We start from the raw sequence: 21,996 nt of genomic DNA, 5'->3' as shown, positions 1-21,996 counted from the left end.
AAGTAACTCTTACATAGTATGAAGGCAGTGAGTAAAATGAATATTACTATCAACTAAAACTTCTTCCTTTTGAATATTAAAGGTTTTGGCTGTTATTGGCAAAAATGTTTCTGAAATTTATAACACTTCTGTCAACTGTCTCCCCAGTTACACATATTTATCTCTTTACCCCATATTCAATATGGATATTATTCTTTGTGATCTGTACTGGATAAAGTGATCCATTTGTTCAGTTTTTATCATCTGTCTATACTTGACTGTCTCCAATTCCACTCCTCCTAATTTTTTAGTTTTAAACATTTTTACTAAATGAAACATCTACATTGTTCAAAAATTATATATTAAAATACTGTGAAATTTTTACCTAACTGTTCCCATTTCATTCGGTCCTTCTTTCCCTTCCACAGTTTCTTTATGCATATACAAATACACATATATTGTTTTTCTAACTTGTTTTTATACAAAAACATAGCACACCGTGCACACTGTTCTGTTCTTTTAATTCCTTTTTTTTTTGTAACATTATATTCTGAACATCTTTTCAGTAGCTACACTTGGCTTCATTACTGCTGTATACAGAATATTTTTTTCTTTTATTCTACCCTCACTACCACCCCCAGCTTCCACCAAAACATATATCTCTTCCCCTAAATGGTGCTTAGTATTTGGTTTTGCCCAGATGTTTTTTCACCCCTTTCTAGCCAGGTAAGATTTGTGATTCAGAGTATCTATGAGCTAATTATTAGTTCTTTGGATATAGTATAAACAGGATTTTTTGGGATATGCAAGAAGTCTATTTAATATCAATGGAGTTCTGAGTTCCAAAATATCCATAAATAAACTGATGTTTTGTTGTAATATGGTAGAGTTATAGCATATCTTGACTTCAGCATCTAACCACCACGTGAACTACAATTCCACTTAACATACCTGGCATGTAAAATAAAATAGTTGCAGTTCAGGTTATGCTAAAGGATTTAATGTTGATAGTGGGAACTTTATCAGTCTAGTTACTATTTTGGGTTTGTACTTCTTTTTGTGGGGCTTAAGTATTCTAGAGTTTTCAATGCCACAAGACACTTAATATTCTTTTAGAGGATATTGCATTCAGTTTTTGTGAATTCATTCCTAACTTATGATTTGTTAATATGGGTTAAATATTCTTATCTAGGTTCTCCAGAGCTAGTTTTTGTAAGCCATGTAATACATCCTTGCCACTTTTATGTCCGGAAGTATTCACAAATTAAAGATGCAACAGTACTGGAAAAGAAGGTCGATCAGTTTTGCAATAAGAGTTTACACCTTGATCCTTCAGACCTTTTGGAGCTAGGTAATGAAATATTACTCTAAGCTAAAATATCAAGTTTATGTAAATATTATATAGTATTTGGCCAACCCTTATAGGCTAACCCTTATACACCTTTTATAATACAGATTTGTTCCAGAAGCATAAAAGTTTTATAAGAGGGGTGCCTGGATGGCTTAGTCAGTTGAGTGTCTGACTCTTGATTTCGGCTCAGGTCAGGATCTCACAGTCTGTGTGATCGAGCCCTGTGTCAGGCTCTGCGTTGACAGTGCAGAGCCTGCTTGGGTTTCTCTCTCTCCCTCTCTTTCTGCCCCTCTGCTATTTGTGCTCTCTTTGGCTCTCTCTCAAAATAAACTTAAAAGTTTTGTAGTGATATAATTTTATTTAGGTAAGTTAGCTAAATATTGACTGCTGAGTGAAGTATATATAAAACCTCAATTACAGAGTGAAAGGAGTTATTTTTTTAAATTACAAAGCCCGTCGCAGGTTATATAGTTTGCTTCCCTGTCTCCAGGGAAAATTGGCCTCTAACACGATTCCTTGTACTGTAGCTATTAGTCCCTTGCTGTCCACATGTGAATATTGAGGATGTCATTAAGCACTTAAATGAGATGCAGGAGAACACCGGTACCTGTTTCCTAGGACCCACAGAGGGTAGTATATTTTGAGGGTACCCACACTGAGGGTTTGTGTAATTTGCCATAATTTAGGGTCTTATTGCAGATGTTTTCCTTATAATACATTGACTAAATTTGATTATAATAAGACGAAGCTATTATTTGTTTGATTTATTAACAGAGTGAGAAAACCATCTATTAATAGCAATCAATGCCTATGTATAATACCAAAAAGTATTACCTGTTTAGTTATATAGTACTTTAAAAGTGTGACTAACTCTCAGCTTATCTGTGTAGCTTCTCAGAATATTCAAAAATTAGGATTATTGTATACTCCTGACAAAAATTAATAGTAATTTTTAACTTTAGATAACTTTTAACTGTTAAGTATCTAAGAAGAAAGAAATGTTGTATTAAACTTAACTTTTATGGCTACAAGTAATTCTCTAAAATTTAATACATGTCCGAAAGAGTTCAGCTTAGATTCAGAAAATTTTCTAAAAAAGCCAAAAACTCATTCATTGTTTTCAATTAAGGACAATTATTATTTCAAGGCAAATAAATTTGCATGACTTAAGTACCTATATTTTGAGTAATGAGTGATAAGGGAAGAAATGTGAAATGATACTTCAGGAGGATATCCTTTTGTTCCTTTTTCCTACATATGCTCTTCACTGCAAAGGACAACAAATGTCTTCTATAGTCTTTTAACTTACCTATCAAAAAAGAATGGTTTGGGGCTCCTGGATGGCTCAGTCAGTTAAGTGTCTAACTCCTGATTTCGGCTCAGGTCATGATCTCATGGTTCGGGAGTTCGAGCCCCACATCAGGCTCTGCACTAGTACAGGGATTTTCTCTCTCTCTCTCTCTCTCTCTCTCTCTCTCTCTCTCTCTCCCCCTCTCTCCCTCTCTCCCTCTCTCCCTCTCACGCATGTGCCTTATCTTTCTCTCTCTGAAAGTAAATGAATAAATAAACTTAAAAGAATGGTTTAATAGTGTATAGTTTAAAACTAAGAATAATTGGTTATGTAGTATATCGACATAAGAGAAACGTTGATGATAATCTTTAAGCCAAAATAATTGGTTACGTGGTACATCGACATAAGAGAAAGGTTGATAATCTTTAGGCCAAATAAACATTTTGGTTAGAACTAAAATTAAAAGGTTGCCCTAATGTGCCTCTCAACTATCCTATTTTTATTAGCACGTCCAGAGGGGATTATACAGGATCCCTCTGTATATAATCAGTGGTCAGATCTACCGGTTTATCTCCGATAGGTAACTTAGTTGTTAAGAGGATGGACTCTAAGACTACCTGGATTCTCCTCCTACCTCTTTGCCACCATCTCCATAGGGTTGTTGTGTGGAGTAAGTAAATCCAAACGTAATGTACTGAGAACATCACTGAGATCATAGTGAGCATTCAAATTCAGGCCTCCTTCTTTCTTGACCTTTTTTCCTGGTTATTAATTTGTAATTCATCTGATCTCTCCCAAAGCTCTTCCTCTGCTGCTATGTCCTTGGTTCATCTTCCCCTTCTCTGAACTCCCAGTGTGTATTTAATTTTGGCATGTCACATACTACCTTTCATTGTTTCTTTACTTTCATTCCTCTTTATCAAGAGAAGGTAATTGTTTCTTCCTTTATGCTCCCAAAGTATTTTACAGATTTCAGCATTTATATATCTGTACCTCTATGTGTGCACACGCATGGATAGAAAATTTTTATTGTTGTAAGTACAGTCATTTGCCCATCTTTTTTTCTTTCTTGAGCTTCTTTTTTATAAATTTTTTTTTCAACGTTTTTTTATTTTTATTTTTGGGACAGAGAGAGACAGAGCATGAACGGGGGAGGGGCAGAGAGAGAGGGAGACACAGAATCGGAAACAGGCTCCAGGCTCCGAGCCATCAGCCCAGAGCCTGACGCGGGGCTCGAACTCACGGACCGCGAGATCGTGACCTGGCTGAAGTCGGACGCTTAACCGACTGCGCCACCCAGGCGCCCCTCTTTCTTGAGCTTCTTGATGGCAGGATGGTCTCATTCATCTTTGGTATAGTTCATAAAACATAGGTCTTCAATAAGAGACTGCTAACCTTTTTTTAGCTCCCTATTTAGCTATATAACAGAAACTGTCATAGTATACTACCTTTATTTTTTTCATAGCACCTGACATGTATATGTCCTCAGTAAATAAATCAATTAAGATTTCTTCATGATGAAACTGATATATGTGTTGTAAGTTAGAGCTTATTAGGTATTTTTCTCCATAAATACTGATAATGATTTGTCTTCCTCATTATTTAGGTGCAAGAATATTTGTCAACAGTATTGAAAATGGAATGTGGTGTCGAGGAACTATCACTGAATTAATTCCAATAGAAAGTGAAAATAGAAAATTTTGTAGTCCAACCAAATTCTCAGTCCGTGAAGTTGCACTAATACAAATATTCATGGTAGATTTTGGAAATTCTGAAGTCCTAATTGTTACGGGGTATGATGTTTTATAGTTGTTACATGTTTCTGGCCTGTTGATCATGGGGGTGGGATACTAAAGAATAAAGGAAATTGAAAATGGGGATAGAGAGGAGTAATTTATCATTCTTCACTTCTAAGGCATATAATTTGGCTCTATAATTTGTTTTACTAATTACTAAATTAGTGAAGTATTATCATTTATCAATATTACTAGGTGAGGAGCCAGTAAAAGGAGATTTTTGGTGTAACCCAAACTTAAGTACTTTTCTGTGTTGCTTCAAAACAGGGAATGATGCACAAAAGTATTTCCTTTAAATAAAGTATTACAATTAGCTGCAGGATGACTCAGTAAAATTTTAAATCAGACTTCTATAATTTTATCAGTGCATATTGAAGTGGCAAAGTGTCTAACCGTAGGTATTCAAAAATATTTCTCTCAGTCTTCTAGGAAAATAAAAATGATAAAATAATAAAAATAAAACTGAAAATGTTTCTATAGTAAGGACCACTATTAACTATAAAATGGTCACTATCTAATGGTCATAGCTTTATAAATAAATAGATTTCTGTTTGAGGACATCATTATCCCCTTTAAATTTAAGCCAAATAGAAATATTAAAGACAATTCAGATTAAGTCAATTGAGATTTAATTCTATAGAGAAAAATCAATGTCTGTACTTATAAAAACTAGGTTAAAGCTATGCAGTAAGTATGAATCAGAATATAACTTTCTGGAAGATTCAGCTTAAGGAGACTATCCTTAGAAATGCATACCTGTTTTGACAGTAAATTATATTTTTAAAAAAAGAAATGCATACCTTTTATGGAGGAAAGCAAATTTGTGTTTCAAGTATTATTTTCAATAAATACCACTTGAATTCTTCTAGAGTTGGTGATATCCACGCAAGATCAGAACACACTGCTGAGCAGCATATAGTAATAAATGACTTATGCCTAGTTCTTAGGAAGTCTGAACCGTATATTGAAGAGCTGCTGAAAGACATCCAGCCGTTAGCACTGCCATGCTCATTGAAAGACATTGTTCCACAGAATTCGGTAAGTGAGACTTAAATTATTTCTTCTTTGGGGGCTAAATATTCCAATTTTAGCTATGTATTGCCAGTCAGATTGCAAAGTGTAAGTTCGAGGCACCAATTGTCTTGTAAGTACATTTTGCATAATAAACTATCAGTGCCAGTAAAAAAGGAAATGAACTTCAGGTTCCATAATTAGAAATATTCTTAGTGGGAAATTGAGTTGAATAAGCATATATGCATGGAATGATAGATGAAATATCCAAATAAACCACTAAATTTGAGTCAGATGTGGAGAGAAAAATTTTTAAATATAGTGTAGTGTGAGTTTCCATTTCTTTACTATTTTTGTGGCACTTTTTTCCTTAGTTGTAGCCCATATCGCATATTACTTTGCAGTATTTAGGAAAAATTTCATAAATATTTAAGCATAAGTACTTGCATATTTACTTGCATTGTCTATTCCCCAGCAAGACTCAACAACTCACACAGGAATTGTGTGTAAGAATATATGTTAAACTGTTACATTATTATGAAATCTATGAAAGCAGGAGTCTGTCTCTTTGCCCATCATTGTATTCCCAGCACATAGCAGATTACCTAGCACATAGTAGGCATTCAACATATGTTTGGAAGAATGAATAAATAAAAAGTAAAAGGAAATATATCACACGCGGTGTTTTCCTCAAAATGGTAAAATTGGTTTAAATTTTGTCTTTTGTAATTTTTGGCACTTTCTGAGTTGGCTTTAATTTTATAACCTTTAGAAAGAGGTTTTATTTTTTAAGAAACATGTAGCTTTTTCAAAATTTGAGCACAGTTGGCACACACAGTTACATTAGTTTCAGGTATACAACAGAGCGATTCAACAGCTCTGCTGGAGGTATCACAATTCCAGATTTCAAAATATACTACAAAGCTATACTAATCAAAATAGTAATGGAACAGAATAGAGAACCCAGAAATAAGCCCATGCTTATAAGATCAATTAATCTATGACCAATGAGGCAAGAATATACAATGGGGAAAAGACCGTCTCTTCAATAAATGGTGCTGGGAAACTGGACCCATACCATGCACAAATAGAAACACAAAAGGAATTAAATTCCTAAATATGAGACCTGAAGCCATAAAAGTCCTAAATAAAACATAGTAATTTCTTTGACATTGGCCAGGGTACCATTTTTCTAGATATGTCTCCTCAGGCAAAGGAAACAAAAGCAAAAATAACATATTTGGAACTACACCAAAATAAAAAACTTTTGCACAATAAAGGAAGCCATGAACAAAACGAAAAGGCAGCCTGTTGAATGGGAGAAGATATTTGCAAATAATGTATCTGATAAGGGATTAATATTTAAAATCTATAAAGAACTTAACACCAGAAATGTGTAGTTTTAACTCTTAAAATTTACTTTAGGTATGGTGGGGGGGACTTAAAGATTCAAAGATCAACTTAAAATTTTTTTAAATGAGTGAATACTTATCCTTACTGTTTAAGTAGCATGTACCTCCTATATTCCTAGTTAACAGAAACTCAGTTAACTGATGATTACAGATATCTTGATTGCATTACATGGCTCCCATTATACTTTCAAAATTACCTTTTGAATTTGTCATTTAAGAGAAAAAAAACTATGCAATACTTGTTTTATTTTAGAATATTTATAATCTTCGTATTAATATTCAGAGGTGAAACTAAATTCTAAAGTACAATAGCTTATGGACACCTTGAGACTGTTCATAAAATCAAAGGTCTAGGGGCACCTGGCTGGCTCAGAACATGTGACTCTTGATCTTGGGGTCGTGAGTTCAAGCCCCATATTGGGCATAGAGCTCATACACACACACACACACACACACACACACACACACACACACACACACACACACACAAATCCATGTATTGTGCATACATAAGCACCGGCCTTGGGTTTGTGACCATAGCTGTTGTTTAGTGTCTATGGTTGAGTCCCTTTGCTCAAGTTTGCAGTCTTTGGTTGTATAAAGCCAAATCCAAACAAAACAAAACCAAAGATAAATCCAGAGTATTGTACCATTAGCACTAATTATAATTACTAAGTACATCGGAATTTTACTTTTTCCACAGAATGAAGGCTGGGGAGAAGAAGCTAAAGTAGAATTTTTGAAAATGGTAAATAACAAGGCTGTTTTAATGAAAGTTTTTAGAGAAGAAGATGGTGTGCTTATTGTAGACCTGCAGAAACCACCAACAAATCAAATAAGCAGTGATATGCCTGTATCTCTTAGAGATGCATTAGTTTTTATGGAATTAGCAAGGTAGGTAACTTATTAAAACAAATACTTTTGAGATTATAGTTATAAATTGGAATAGCAGAATTTACCTTTAAAAACTATGGACTGACTCCAAAGTGAACATTAAGAGATTAAAAAAACGCTATTAGTTTTCTTAGTTGTCAGAAAATGACATTCAGATAATTTAATAAAGAAATTAAAACTCAATTACAACTCCAAATAGAAATTGTAGAAACTGAAACAAATTTTAGACTCCTGATAACTTCACAGACAGCTCCCCTAGGGTTTTAAGAATTACAGTTTAACAGTGCCTGACTTAAATTTTCTACCCTTTAGAGTAAGTTCATGATCACCCACTCTGTATTTAATGTCTGAATCTAAAATAGATACTTCAAGTTTCTTCCCCTACCCCCATCACTGATGAACAAAGTAGGACGACTGAGAGAGATAGTGGAAGATACTAACTTTTTGTCCGAGTGGGGAGATGACTCTGGAAGTGACCCAAGTAGGTTTCATTGTAGAGAAATAAGAGTAGTATTAGAGCTGGAGGGGGCCCACGGAGACCCTCAGCTGGCCTGGGTGCTACTATGAACTGTGGTTATCAATGTAACTGAAAGATGAGAAACTGTTTTTTTTGTTTTGTTTTGTTTTTGTTCAAAAGAGGAGAATCCTTGAATCTGAGTAGAAGAAACAGGCCTGGCTCAAAAATGTTCCAACACAAAATTGAAGGTCAATTGTTGACTTTGGAGACTTGACATCTTATTTAACCTAGTTTGATAATTGGAGACAATACCAAGAAATGTATTAGAAGAGAAATTGGAAAGGGAATACTCTTGGTAGATAAATAAGTATATGCACAAGTCTTTTCTTCAGACCAAGTTGCTAAGAGAAGAGATTCTTTGAAGAAAATGGTTCTTGCTTATGCTTTGATTGTGCTTTCGATTAGGTTTAGGTCACAATCACCAAGAAGCCACTCTGAAAAAAATATGACTTTACATTATCACCCACCTGTTTTGCCTAAAGAAATGACAGATGTTTCAGTTATGGTTTGTCATATAAATAGTCCTACTGATTTCTATCTTCAGTTGGTAAGTATTTAGTATTCCTTAGAGACCAAGTATTTTTTTCAAATTTTAAGTAGCAATGTATAAGGGAAATGAGTACCTAGTATGACTTTTAGAACAATCCAATACCAACATTCTGTAAATTTAAGTTTCTTAGCTGCAGCTTTAAACAAGAAATTCTCATGATTCGTAGTAATTTAAGAAACTCTTAATCATGCAAATTAGTGAAATAAGAAGGAAAGGACAGTGAAGGATACCTAATATATGTGTTTCTTGCTACTTTATGAAATCTGGGCAATAGGAAAGCACGTAGAACTGTCATCAAAATACTATAATAAAACCTGTTTCTGACTGTGAACATCTGAGAATTTACTAATTATTACTAGGTAATTTTCTGAATTTGAACACCAAAATAAATTCAGATCAAAGCCATTCATATTTAATTTTGAATGTGGATTGATGGGTTTGTTTAGCTAGCTACGAACAATGAGTCATCATTATTAATCTCTTTGTGTCAGTGCTTCATATGAATTAACTCATTCTAAGGGCAGTAATAAGTGAATAACTCATTAATCTTTATAACAATCCTGTGAGAAAGACACTAGTATTTTCGTCTAGATTGGAGAGTCTGACCAAAAGGATGAAGCAACTTGCCTGAGGTCACACAGCTACAGAAAGGTGGAGCCAGGATTAGACTGGGTAGTGTAGCTTCATTCAGAACCTGTCCTCTTAAACCCTGTACCATGTTCTGTGGGCTCCCCAGATAAGTTGTGGAAGTCGCCTTATTTGGCCCTAAGTTAGGACTTGCATACATTTCTTTTATTGAATTTTTTTTAGTGTCCTATATTTAAATTGAGGTAAAACATATATAAAATTAACTATTTTAACCATTAATGTATGGTTCAGTACCATTAAGTACTCCAAGTGTCGTGCAACTGTTGCTATTATTCATCTCCAGAACTGTTTCACCATCCCAAATAGCTCAGTAACCCTTAAACAATAACCCCCATTTTTCTTCCCCACCCCCAGCCTCTGATAACTTGTCCTACTTTCTTTATGAATTTATCTGTTTCACTTAGCATAATGTTTACATGTTATAACATGTATCAGAATTTCATTCCTTTTCATGACTGAATAATATTTCAATGTATGTATATACTACATTTTGTTTATACATTCATATGTTGATGGACACTTGGATTGTTTCAACCTTTTGGCTATTGTGAATAATGCCGCTATAAACATGGGTGTTCTAGTGTTTGAGTCTCTGCTTTCAATTTTTTTGGGTTTATACCTAGGTCTGGAATTGCTAAATTATATTATAATTCGGTTTGTCTTTCTGAAGAACTGCCAAACTGTTTTCCACAATGCTGCACCATTTTATATTTCCATTAGCAATGCATAAGAGTTCCAATTTTTCCATATCCTCACCAACACTTTTTTTTTTTTTTTAAGTAATAGCTGTTTAGGATATAGATTGTATCTCATTATGGATTTGATTTGCATTTTCCACATGGCTCAGATTGTTGAATACATTTTTTCATGTGTGTATTGGCCATTTGTATATTTTCTCTGGAGAAAGACCTATTCCAGTCCTTTGACCGTTTTTGAATTGGATTATTTTGTTGTTGGGGTGTAGGAGTTCTTTATACATCATGGATTTTAATCCTTTGTCAGATACATCATTTTCAGATTTTTCTCCCCATTCTGTGGGCTGCCTTTTTACTCTCTTGGTAGCATTCTTTGATCCACAAAAAATTTTAATTTGGTAATCCAGTTTTTCTGTTTTTTCTTTTGTTGCCTGTGCTTTTAGTGTCATAGTCAAGAAATTTTTGCTGAATCTAACATTACGAAGCTTTTCCCTTATGGTTTCTTCTAAGAGTTTTATACTCTCAGCTGTTAGACTTAGGTCTTTGATTTTGAGTGAACTTTTGTGTATGATATGAGAGAAGAGTCCAATTTCATTATTTTCCATGTGGAGGTCCAGTTTTCCCAGCATTGTTTGTTGAAAAGATGGTCTTTTCTCCATTGAATGGTCTTGGCATACTTGTCAATATGCAGTTAGCCATAATATATGTGAAGGTTTATTTCTGGGATCTCTATTTACTCCATCAGTCTATCTGTTCTTATGCCAGTAGCACACTTTTTTGATTACCATAGCTTTATAGCAAGTTTTGAAATCGGGCTGTGTGAGTTCTCCAACTTTGTTCTTTTTCAAAACTGTTTTGGCAATTTGTGGTCCCTTGAGATTCTGTATGACTTTTTTAGGGTGGGTTTTTCTGTTCTGCCTGAAACATCACTTGAGATTTTGATAGAGACTGCATTGCATTGTAGATTGCTTTGGGTGGTATTGTCAACAATATTAGGTCTTTCAATCCATGAACGTGGGATGTCTTTCCTCTTATTTTTGTCTTCTTTCATTTCTTTTATCACTGTTGTGTAATATACAGCAAGTGTCTTGTCTAAGTTTATTCTTAAGTGTATCATCTTTTTGGATGGTACTGTAGAAGGAATTATTACTTTCATTTTCAGATTTTTTTATTACTGCTAAATAGAAACATAACTAATTTTTATGTCTTGGTTTTATATTTTGTAAGTTTGCTGAGTTTTTTTCTAACAGGTTTTCTTTGTGGATTCTTTAGAGTTTTGTACATATAAAATTATATCAGCTACAAAAAAGATTATTTTACTTCTGACAGTTAGGATGCCTTTTGTTTCTCTTTCTTATTTAATGGCTCTGGTAGAAGTTCTGATATCATGTTGAATACAAGTAGAAAAGGCAGGCATCTTTTTCTTCTGTCTGAGGGGGAAAGCTTTTGTCTTTCACCATTGACAATGGTATCTGTGGGTTTTTCTCATATGGCCTTTATGATGTTGAAGAAATTTCCTTCAGTTCCTGTTAGAGGAGAGGGAGAGAAGGGTTGGAGGATGGGCTAGATGGGTGATGGGCATTAAGGAGGACACTTGTTGGAATGAGCACTGGGTGTTTAAGTGATGAATCACTAAATTCTACTCCTGAAACCAATACTAATACTACACCATATGTTAACTAACTTGAATTTAAATTAAAAAAAAGTAATAATACTATTTTTGGGGCACCTGGGTAGCTCAGTCGGTTAAGGATCTGACTTCTGCTTAGGTCATGATCTGGTGGTTTGTGGATTCGAGCCCCTCATCAGGCTCTCTGCTGACAGCTTGGAGCCTGGAGCCTGTTTTGGATTCTGTGTCTCCCTGTTTCTCTCTGCTCCTCCCCAGCGCGTGCTCTGTCTGTCTGTCTCTCTCTCAAAAATAAATAAAACATTAACAAAAAATTTTTTAATACAATTTTTGCATCAACTGAGATGATCATGGTCTTTCTTTTTCCTTCATTCTGTTAATGTCTTTTGCATTGTTTTAGTTTGTTTCGTATTTTAAACCATCACTGCATTCCAGGAATCCATCTCCCCTAGATCATGATATATAATCCTTCTAATATGCCATTGAATTTGTTTTGTTAAGTATTTTGTTGAGGGTTTTTACATCAGTGTTTATAAATGGTATTGGTCTATAGTTTTCTTATCATGTCTTTGTATGGCTTTAGTTTCTGGTGATGTTGGCCTCTTAAAATGAGTTAGGATGAGTTTATTCCCCCCCCCCCCCCCAGTTTTTTGGAAGAGTCCAAGAAGGGATGGTATTAATTTTTTTAAGTGTTTATTTAATTCCGCTTACAGTGTAATATTATTTTCAGGTGTACAATATAGTGATGCATTATTTCCTTATATATCACCTGGTGCTCCTCACAAGTGCTCTCCTTAATCCCCCATCACCTATTTAACCCATCCCCCCCAACCACCTCCTTTTAGGTAACTATCAGTTTGATAGAATTCATCATAGAAGCCATATGATCCAGGGCATTTCTTTATTTGGAAGTTTTTGATTACTGATTCAGTCTCCTTGCTAGATACAAGTCTGCTCAGCTTTTTTTATTTATTCATGATTCAGTTTTGGTAGGTGTTTCTAATTATAGTAGATTCTTATAATGCTTTTTATTTATTAAAATCGGTAGCAATTCACCCATTTTCTTTTTTTTTAGTTTTTTTAATGTTTTTATTTACTTTTGACAGAAAGAGACAGAGGTGTGAGTGGGGGAGGGGCAGAGAGGGGAGACACAGAATCTGAAGCAGGCTCCAGGCTCCCTGTTGTCAGCACAGAGCCGGATGTGGGGCTGAAACTCACAGACCTGCTCCAAAGTCAGGCACTTAACCAGCTGAGCCACCCAAGTGCCCCAAATTGACACATTTTGTTTCTGACTTTAGTAATTTACATTTTTCCTTTTTTTCTTAGTGGTTTGTGAATTTTGTTAATTTTTCAAAAGCCAACTTTTGATTTTGTTTTTTTTAGCCATTGTTTCTCTATTTTCTATTTTATTTATATATAGGCTCTAATCTTTATTATTTTCTTCCTTCTGCTAGTTTTGGGTTTATTTTACCTTTTTTTTCCCTTAAGGTTTATCATTAGGTTATTTATGATCTTTCTTTTCTTTACTGTATATATTTTACAGCTATAAAGTTCCCTTTTAGCATGACTTTTGCTACATGCCATAAGTTTGTTGTGAATTTTTCAGTTTTTCTCTGTTAATTTCTAGTCTTCTTCCATTGTGATTAGGAGAGATACTGTGTATGTTTTCAGTATTTTAAAATTTATTAGGGCTTGTTTTGTTGCCTAACGTATTGTCTATCCTGAGAATGTTTCATGTGCACTTGAGAAAAATTCTGTTGGCTTGAATGTTCTGTATATGTCTTTCATGTGTAAGGGGTTTATACTGTTGTTCAAGTAATCTGTTTTCATCTTGATAATCTTTGTAGTTCTTGAAAATGAAGCACTTAAGTCTCCTTTTATTGAAAAACTGTCTCCCTTCAATTCTGTCAATATTTGTATCATATGTTTGAGGGCTCTGATGTTTGGTGCATATATATTTGTAATTGTTACGTCTTATTGGTTAATTGACCCTTTTATCAATGTATAATGTCATTCTTTGTTTCTTGTAATATTATCTGACTTAGAGTCTATTTTGTCTGGTAATAGCGTAGCCACCCCGGCTCTCTTTTGGTTACTGTTTGCATGGAATACCATTTTCTAATTTTTCACTTTCAACCAATGTATGTTTTTGGATCTAAAGTGATTATCTTATAGATAGCATATAGTTGGACCATTTTTTAAAAACCCATTCTGTAAGGGCACCTGGGTGGCTCAGTCAGTTAAGCATCCAACTTTGGCTCGGATCACCATCTCCTGGTTCATAATTTCAAGCCCCGCATCAAGCCTGATGCTATCAGCACAGGCTATCAGCACAGAGTCTGTTTTGGAATCTCTGTCCCTCCCCTAATCGCACTCTCCTTCTCTCTCAAAAATAAATAAACATTAAAAAAAAAAAAAAGATTTAAAATCCATTCTGCAAATCTACCTTTTAATTGGAGAGTTTAATCCATTTAAAGTACCTACTGTTGGAAAGGCTTCTGCCATTTTGCTATTTGTTTTTTGTATATCTTCTAGCTTTTTTGTCTCTCATTTCTTGTATTACTTATCTCTATTGTGTTTAGTTGTGTGGGGTTTTTTGTAATGTCATTTTTTATATTTTTTAAAAAACATTGTCATAAAAAAATAACAAAATTTACTATCTCACCATTTTTAAATGTACAGTTCAGTAGTGTTAACCATACCCACATTGTTGTGCAACAGATCTATAGAACTTTCATTTTGCAGAACTAAAACTCTCTTCATAATCCATTCATCCATTGATGGACATTTGGTTTGCTTCCACCTCTTGGCTATTGTGAATAATGCTACAGGGAACATGGCTTTGCAAATGTTGTAGTTTCATGTTTTGATTATCTTCTCATTTCCTTTTGTATATATCTATAGTTGTTTTTATAATTACCATGGGGATTACATATAATATTCTAAAGTTATAACAATCTAATATGAACTTATACCAACTTTAATTGCACAAAACCCTACTCCTGTGCAGCTCCAAATTCCCCATTTATATTATTGATGTCAAAAAATAATCTTTAAGACACCTGGGTAGTTCAGTCGACTAAGCATCTGACTTTGTCTCAGGTCATGATCTCACGGTTCACGAGTTCGAGCCCTGTGTCAGGTTCTCTGCTGATAGCTCAGAGCCTGGAGCCTGCTTTGGATTCTGTGTCTCCCTCTCTTTCTGCCCCTTCTCTGCTTGTGTGCCCTCTCTCTCTCAAAAATAAATATTAAAAAAGTAATCTTTATACATTGTGTGCTAATAGATTTCTGGTTTTATTTGTTTTTTAAATCCTATAGGAATAGATATTATCCTATAGAAATAAATAGAAATAAAAGTGGAGTTACAAACCAAAATTAATATTTCTTTCATGTGTGTCCTTGTATTTACCTGAACCACAGATCTTTATATCTTCATGTGGCTCTGAGTTACATGCTAGAGCTACACTCTATCATCCTTCTAGCTCTACCTAAAGGACTCCCTTTAGTGGTAGTGCGTTTCCTCACCACTTATTTCTCTGTGAATGGCTGAACTTCTCCCTTATTTTTGAAGGACAGTTTTGCTGATCTGTAATTCTCAGTTGACAGGGTTTTTTTTTCCAGCACTTTAAATTTATCTCCCTATTGTCTTCTTTCCTCAAAGGTTTCTTAGAAGAAATCAGCAAGTAAGCTCACTGGTGATCCCTTGTACATGACAAGTTGCTTCTCTCTCACTGTTTTCAAGATTCTGCCTTTGTCTCTGGTTATTGATAATTTGATTATAATGCGTATGAGTGTGTCTCTTTGGGTTTATTCTACTTGGGGTTTGTTGAGTGTATTAGCTTCCTAGGGCCATTGTAACACAATACCATAAAGTGGATAGCTTAAATGACAAAATTTTGTGGTCTGAAGTGATGGAGTCTAGAAGTCTAAAATCAGGGTGTTGGCAGGGTTCATTCCTTCTGAGGTCTTAAAGGGAAAATCCATTCCATGTCTTTCCCCTAGATTTTGGTGGTATGCTGGCAATCTTTACCACTTGTTGGCTTCTGCATTATCCCAGTCTCTTCTGCTGCCTTCACATGGCATTTTCTCTGAACTTGTCTGTCTCAATTTTTTAATAAGGACACCAGTCATATTGAATTAGGTCCCACCTAAGACTTTATTTTAACTTGATAACCTCTGTAAAACCCTATCTTCAATAAGGTTACATTCTGAGGTACTGAGGGGTTAGAACTCCAACATATTTTTTGAGGAGGACACAGTTCCCAAAGCAGTCTACTCTCTGCTCCATCAGAAATTCATGTCCTTCTCACATCTGAAATGTATTCATCCCATCCCAATCATTTCAGCATCAATTCTAAGTCCAAAATCTTATATATAAGTATCATCAGCCAAAAGTCCCAAATCTCATCGTCTAATTCAAGTACAGGTGAAGAATTAGTAGCATACAAGCTGGGGCAAAATTCTTGTCTATATCTGAATATGTGAAACCAGAGGAATCTAAAACCTAGCGGGGCAAATTCTATTAGATTCTTATGACTTGAGAATAATCTTCACTGGCTAGATGCTCCACCCTTCAGTCCCACTAGGATTATTCAGCCTATTTTGGCTTTACCTACTCAGCTCTAGAAGCAGCCTCAATTATTGGAATTGAGTATTTGTCTTCATGCTCTGGAACCCAGGAGGCTGCACCTCTTGGAACAGAGGACAAGTCAATCCTGCCTCTCAGACTTGTGCCCTCTGGGCTCCTGGTGGCAGTAGCAGACACGCCAGCCTCTGAACTACCTTCAGGGTCATTATACCTTTTTCTTCAAAGATAAAACATGTGCAGGGCTGAATAGCTCCATCAGCTCACTTCCTGCCTATAGAATCCCATAAGTTCAACAGCCTTCCTTCTTTCTTCCCATCTCTATTCCCTCCATTTTAAGCTGGCAGAGTTTCTGCTGAGATGATCGATTGGATCCACAAGCCACCTGCCCATAATCTCTTCAGCCACACCCTTCGTGTCCTCTCTAAGCATACTTTCTCATTGTTTACAATATGGATGGGCTAAAAATTTTCTAAATTCAAGTTCTGTTTCCTTTATGTTTAGCAATTCTTTCTTTATCTCTGTCTTCTCGTGTTTTATTTTAAACAGCAAGGAGAAACCAAGCTGCACGTTCAACAATTTGCTTAGAGATTTCCTCAGCTAAATATTAAAGTTCTACTTTCTATCTGACAGAATACAATTCAACCAAGTTCTCTACCACTTTATATCAAGGATTGCCTTTCCTCTAGTTTCCAATAACATGCTCCTAATTTCTGTCTGAGATCTCACCAGAAGAAACTTTGACATTCATATTTCTACCAAAATTCTTTTCAAAGCAATCTGGACTTTTCATTCAAACACTTCAAAACTTCTTCTCTATCCATTACCTAATTCCAAAGACACACCCACATTTTAGGTATTTTTTACAGCAACACCCTACTTCTCAAAATCAAAATCTGTATTCATTTCCGAGGGCTGCAATAACAAAGTTACACAAATTAAGTGACTTAAAGACCATAAATTTATTGCCTCATAGTTCTGGAGTCTAGAAGTGTGAGATTCAGGTATAAATAGGGTTGGTTCCTTCTTAGAGCTGTGAGTGAGAATATTCCATTCTTTTCTCCTAGTTTCTGGTGGTTAGCTGGAAATTTTGGGTGGTCTGTGACTTGCATTACCATAATCTCTGCTTTCATCTTCACATGCATTCTTCTGTGTTTGTCTCTGTACCTAAATCTTCCCCTTTTAATGACACCACTCATATTGGATTAAGACCTACCATAATCATTTTCACCTGATTATCTCTGTTAAGATTCTTTCTCCAAATAATGTCACATTCTCAGGTTCCAACTCCAACACATCTTGCTTGGAGATATAATTTAACCCATAACATTGAGCTTCTTGGATTTATAGATTCATGTCTGTCACTAAATTTGGGAGGTTTTCAGAAATTATTTCTTCAAATAATTGTTTTGCTCCTTCCTTTCTCTTCTCCTTCAGAGACTCCCATAATGTGTATATTAATATGTCTAATGGTACTCTTAGTCTCTGTCCAAGTCCTGAGTCTCTGTTCCCTTTGCTCTTTTTTCTTTTCCCCACTTAATAATTTCAGTTACCCTATCTTCTGGTTCACTGATCCTTTCTCATGCTTGCTCAAACATGCTGTTGAACCCTCTGGTGTTTTTTTCACTTCACTTATTGTATTTTTCAGCTCCAGAATTTGTTTGATTCCTTTTTATAATCTCTATCTCTTTGTTGGTATTTTAATTTTGGTCCTTTATTGTTTTTCTGGTTTCCTCTAGTTCTTTATCCATGTGTTCCTTTAGTTCTTTGAACATATTTAAGACAGTTCTAAAGTCTTTGTCTAGTAAGTCCAATATCTGGGCTTCCTCAGAGGTGGTTACTATTTATTTTGTTCCTATGAGTGAGCCATGTTTTCCTTTTTCTTTGTATTTCACCTGATTTTTTTGTTGTTGTTGAAAACTGGGCATTTGAATATTAGAATGTTGTAACTCTGAAAATCAGATCCCCACCTCCCTGGGATTTGCTGGGTTTTCTTAATTGTTGAAGACTATAGTGGTCGGTTTGTTTGAGACTTTCCCATTCTATTTTTGTAAAGACTGTTCCTTTTTGTGATCACTAAAGTCTCTGTTCCTTTAGCTTGTGTTCAGCAAATGTTTTGACAGAGATTTCTTTGAATGCCAGGAACTTGATTGGGTTTTGCTTGGTTGCAGTAAACCCTTGACTTTTCCAGAGTTCTGAAAAATTTCATATGGCTTCTCATTTTTTTTCAATGTTTCTGTGTGGGAACGAGAACTTGGAACCCCCAGTCTGCTATTTTGCTGATGTCACTCCTCTGTTGAATTTTTCACTGTTCCCTTTGGATAACCTATTAATGGAAGAATATGAATAATATATACTTAGAAATAAAAGTTTACAAAATTTTAAAATTTTAAGTAATTTAAATGGAATAACAAAAGCTAGATTCACAAAATTTCCACTCGCATTATAATGCTCAAAAAAGAGAAAAACCTAAATTTTTGCCATTTGAAATGGATTTTAAAGTATTTTTAAACTTAAGAATTGGTATTTGGGAAGATAATCAAACGTTTATCTATGATGTTTTGGGATTGTTTTTTTAAGAACTGTGTTTCAGATGCTTTAAGAACTACAGTAACCAAATACTCTTATTTAGTACAAGAAATTTTAAATTTGCTCAATGCAGTCATTTCACAAACCCTACTGAAATTACTGAGTTAAAGAATTAGCAATTCACTTTAAAACCACGAGATAGATGGTTGATAGGAAACTGGACATTCATATAATGCCAGAATAGTACTACATGAATTATTTGGTGGGTACAGGATAAAAACATAACTGTACAACAGAGGGATCAAAATCATCACCCCAATCTATATGTGAATCTTAGCATGTTAATGTTGAGTTAGTGATTATTATGTCTTTTGATGTATTGCAACCTAAGTATATTTACAACTTAAGTATAATTACTTGTATTCTGGCCAAAAAATGTTTGAATCCATCACACCTATAGATACCAACTTTTAGCTTTTGGGAAATTTCAGGAGCTAGATACTACTTAATGGAGGAACAAGCTCAATAATAGCATGAGGATGTAACTACATAATAGATGCTCTTCAGCAAGACCAAGTCATTAAAATAAAAGTACCATGGTAGATTCTAAAAGATTTATTGAAATAACCAGATAGAATGTGTAGTCTTGAATTGAATACTGGTTCAGGTCAGCATGGGGTATCTAAATGTGGTCTGGAGCATTAATAGGAATCCTTACTGAAATAGAAAAGTGAGAACTGATAGAAAATGCAAATTATCAAACTGTAATCAAATTGCATATATGATATAATTTCATTTTTGTTTCAAAAAATATGGAAAGTTTGTGTATAAGAAGAGGATCTGGAAGGATATACATTTAAGGTATCTGGATATGTTTTTAATGTTCTTACTCATTTTTGAGAGAGAGCATGAGCAGGGAAGGAACAGAGAGAGGAGGGGACAGAAGATCTGAAGCAGGGTCTGTGCCAACATCAGCAAGCCTGATATAGTGCTCAAACTCATGAACCATGAGATCATGACCTGAGCTGAAGTTGGGACGCTCAGCCAACTGAGCCACCCAGGTGCCCCTGGAGAAATGTGATTTTTAAAACTTTTTGTTATGTCCACATTTGCTAATTTTATTTATTGCTTCTGTAATAAGATACTTCAAATATAAATTATGTGACATGATTTATCTGATTCTAACATTTGGTAATTTTATGAATAGTGCTTATAATGCATACCATGTGTTTTAATCCCTTTATCTCTTAGATAGAGAGCCTGGATTTTTTATTTCTATTAAAGACAATTGAGGAATTCTATAAAAGTGAAGATGGAGAAAATCTGGAAATCCTCTGTCCAGTTCAAGATCAAGCCTGTGTAGCTAAATTTGAAGATGGAGTTTGGTACCGAGCAAAAGTCGTTGGTAGGAGATTGCACACTATTTCTACAGGGAAATATTATGCTTAAAAACTGATCCCATTTGAGTTGGTACAGATTAATCGTGGAAGTGATGTTACTTGATCTTAACATTTTGCTCAGTTATCTATCTTTAGTAAGCTAGGGGTAATGTTGGAAGGTAAATCTCTGGGTCTCTTTTTTTCCAAGTTTGCAATTTCTAATTTCATAACTTTTGAAGGATTGCCTGGACGTCGTGAAGTTGAAGTTAAATATGTGGACTTTGGCAATACTGCAAAAATAACACTTAAAGAAATGCGTAAAATAAAGGATGAGTTTCTGAATCCCCCAGAGAAGGTAATCTATTTATCATGAATCATAGGGTTAGAATATTAGCACAAATATGAAAGTAATTTTAGAAATAATATTTACCATAGAAATATTCTGTTAACATTTTTGTAAGTAATTTCTAACACATAGACTATAGAAAATAGTTGCTGTGGTTCCTATAATTTTCTATAAGTTATTAAGATGTATGTATATCTTAGCAAATAAGCATTAATTATAAATGTATATGTGTATGTATGTTTGTGTCTATGTATTACTGTTCTGCAGCTCTTAATGTTATACCAGTATAATGAGGTAAGAGGATGATGTATTTTATGAAAACAAAACTCATCATAGGAGTATTTTTACTGCAATCTCATTTATGTGTAAGCATATATAACGTGTGCAAGAGAGAGAAAAGTCTGGAAGAAAAAGTGAAAAATTACCCTTCTCTTGGAATCCTACTCCCCAGAGATATGGTTAAGGCTGATTTTCTATGTCATGTTGCACCTAAGCGTTTGAATTTGGTTAAACAATATTTTTCATTTTAAAAATGGGTAAAAATTATAGGAAAAACTTGAAAATACAGATAAAAAGAGGAATCACTCAGAATTGTTGAATATTTTTGATATATATAAATCTAAGACGTGTCTTCTCTGTTTTTAGCGATTATAGGATTAGACAAATAGTCCTATAACCTGATTTTCTCATTTAACAGCATATCATACTTTCAGTGGATGCTTGTTATATCAATGTCTAAATGTGCAGTAATTCCTTCAACCAAATACTCTGTTGATTCCAATTATTTGTATTTATAAAATATTTTGTAGATACCTTTGTACATTTATTTATTTTCTAAATATGCATTAAATTCAAACACAAAGTTTTTTGTACACATAAAATTTTGTTGTAATTTTAAAATAATTGGAAATTAAGTTTACTTTTCTTAATGGCGCAATTCTGTTTGACACAGGCAATCAAATGTAAGCTGGCCTATATTGAACCACGTATGAGAGCAGTGCAGTGGTCCAAAAAAGCTAAGGACAAATTTGAAGAAAAGACTCAAGATAAATTTATGACATGTTCAGTCGTTAGTAAGCTATTTCCATTTTCATTTGTTGCTGTATGGTCATATATAATTTTAAATAAGAGTAACATTGTAACATTTGCCAGATCTCAGAATAAATTCAATGTGTCATCAGTAAGAGTAGTGAGAACATGTATTGTGCATTGGGTATAGTAGGTATAGTTGCCGGCTCTAGAATCTAAAATCAGCAAGAGGCAGAATTTACCATCAGAGACCAAGTCATCCCAAGAGTGCCTGGTTGGCTCAGTTGATGGAGGGTGTGACTTGATCTCAGGGTTGTAGGTTCCAGCTCCACATTGGGTATAAAGATTACTTAAAAA

At 34.5% G+C, this 21,996-nt stretch overlaps 1 protein-coding gene across 2 annotated transcripts in view; it reads left to right on the top strand.

Moving 5' to 3' along the window:
- The window catches only part of RNF17 (ring finger protein 17), a 115,353-nt gene that overhangs the window by 37,789 nt on the left and 55,568 nt on the right, over positions 1–21,996 (top strand). For both annotated transcript variants that reach the window (XM_058690618.1, XM_058690610.1), the window contains 8 exons: positions 1,172–1,330; positions 4,228–4,414; positions 5,287–5,455; positions 7,544–7,734; positions 8,657–8,798; positions 20,137–20,290; positions 20,504–20,619; positions 21,563–21,683. In XM_058690618.1, coding sequence (XP_058546601.1) covers positions 1,172–1,330; positions 4,228–4,414; positions 5,287–5,455; positions 7,544–7,734; positions 8,657–8,798; positions 20,137–20,290; positions 20,504–20,619; positions 21,563–21,683 — 1,239 coding nt within the window. The remainder of the gene's footprint in view (positions 1–1,171; positions 1,331–4,227; positions 4,415–5,286; positions 5,456–7,543; positions 7,735–8,656; positions 8,799–20,136; positions 20,291–20,503; positions 20,620–21,562; positions 21,684–21,996) is intronic.

Source organism: Neofelis nebulosa, chromosome 1 (assembly GCF_028018385.1).
Source record: "Neofelis nebulosa isolate mNeoNeb1 chromosome 1, mNeoNeb1.pri, whole genome shotgun sequence".
Taxonomy (NCBI): domain Eukaryota; kingdom Metazoa; phylum Chordata; class Mammalia; order Carnivora; family Felidae; genus Neofelis; species Neofelis nebulosa.
This window is presented reverse-complemented; position numbering and strand designations above follow the sequence as displayed.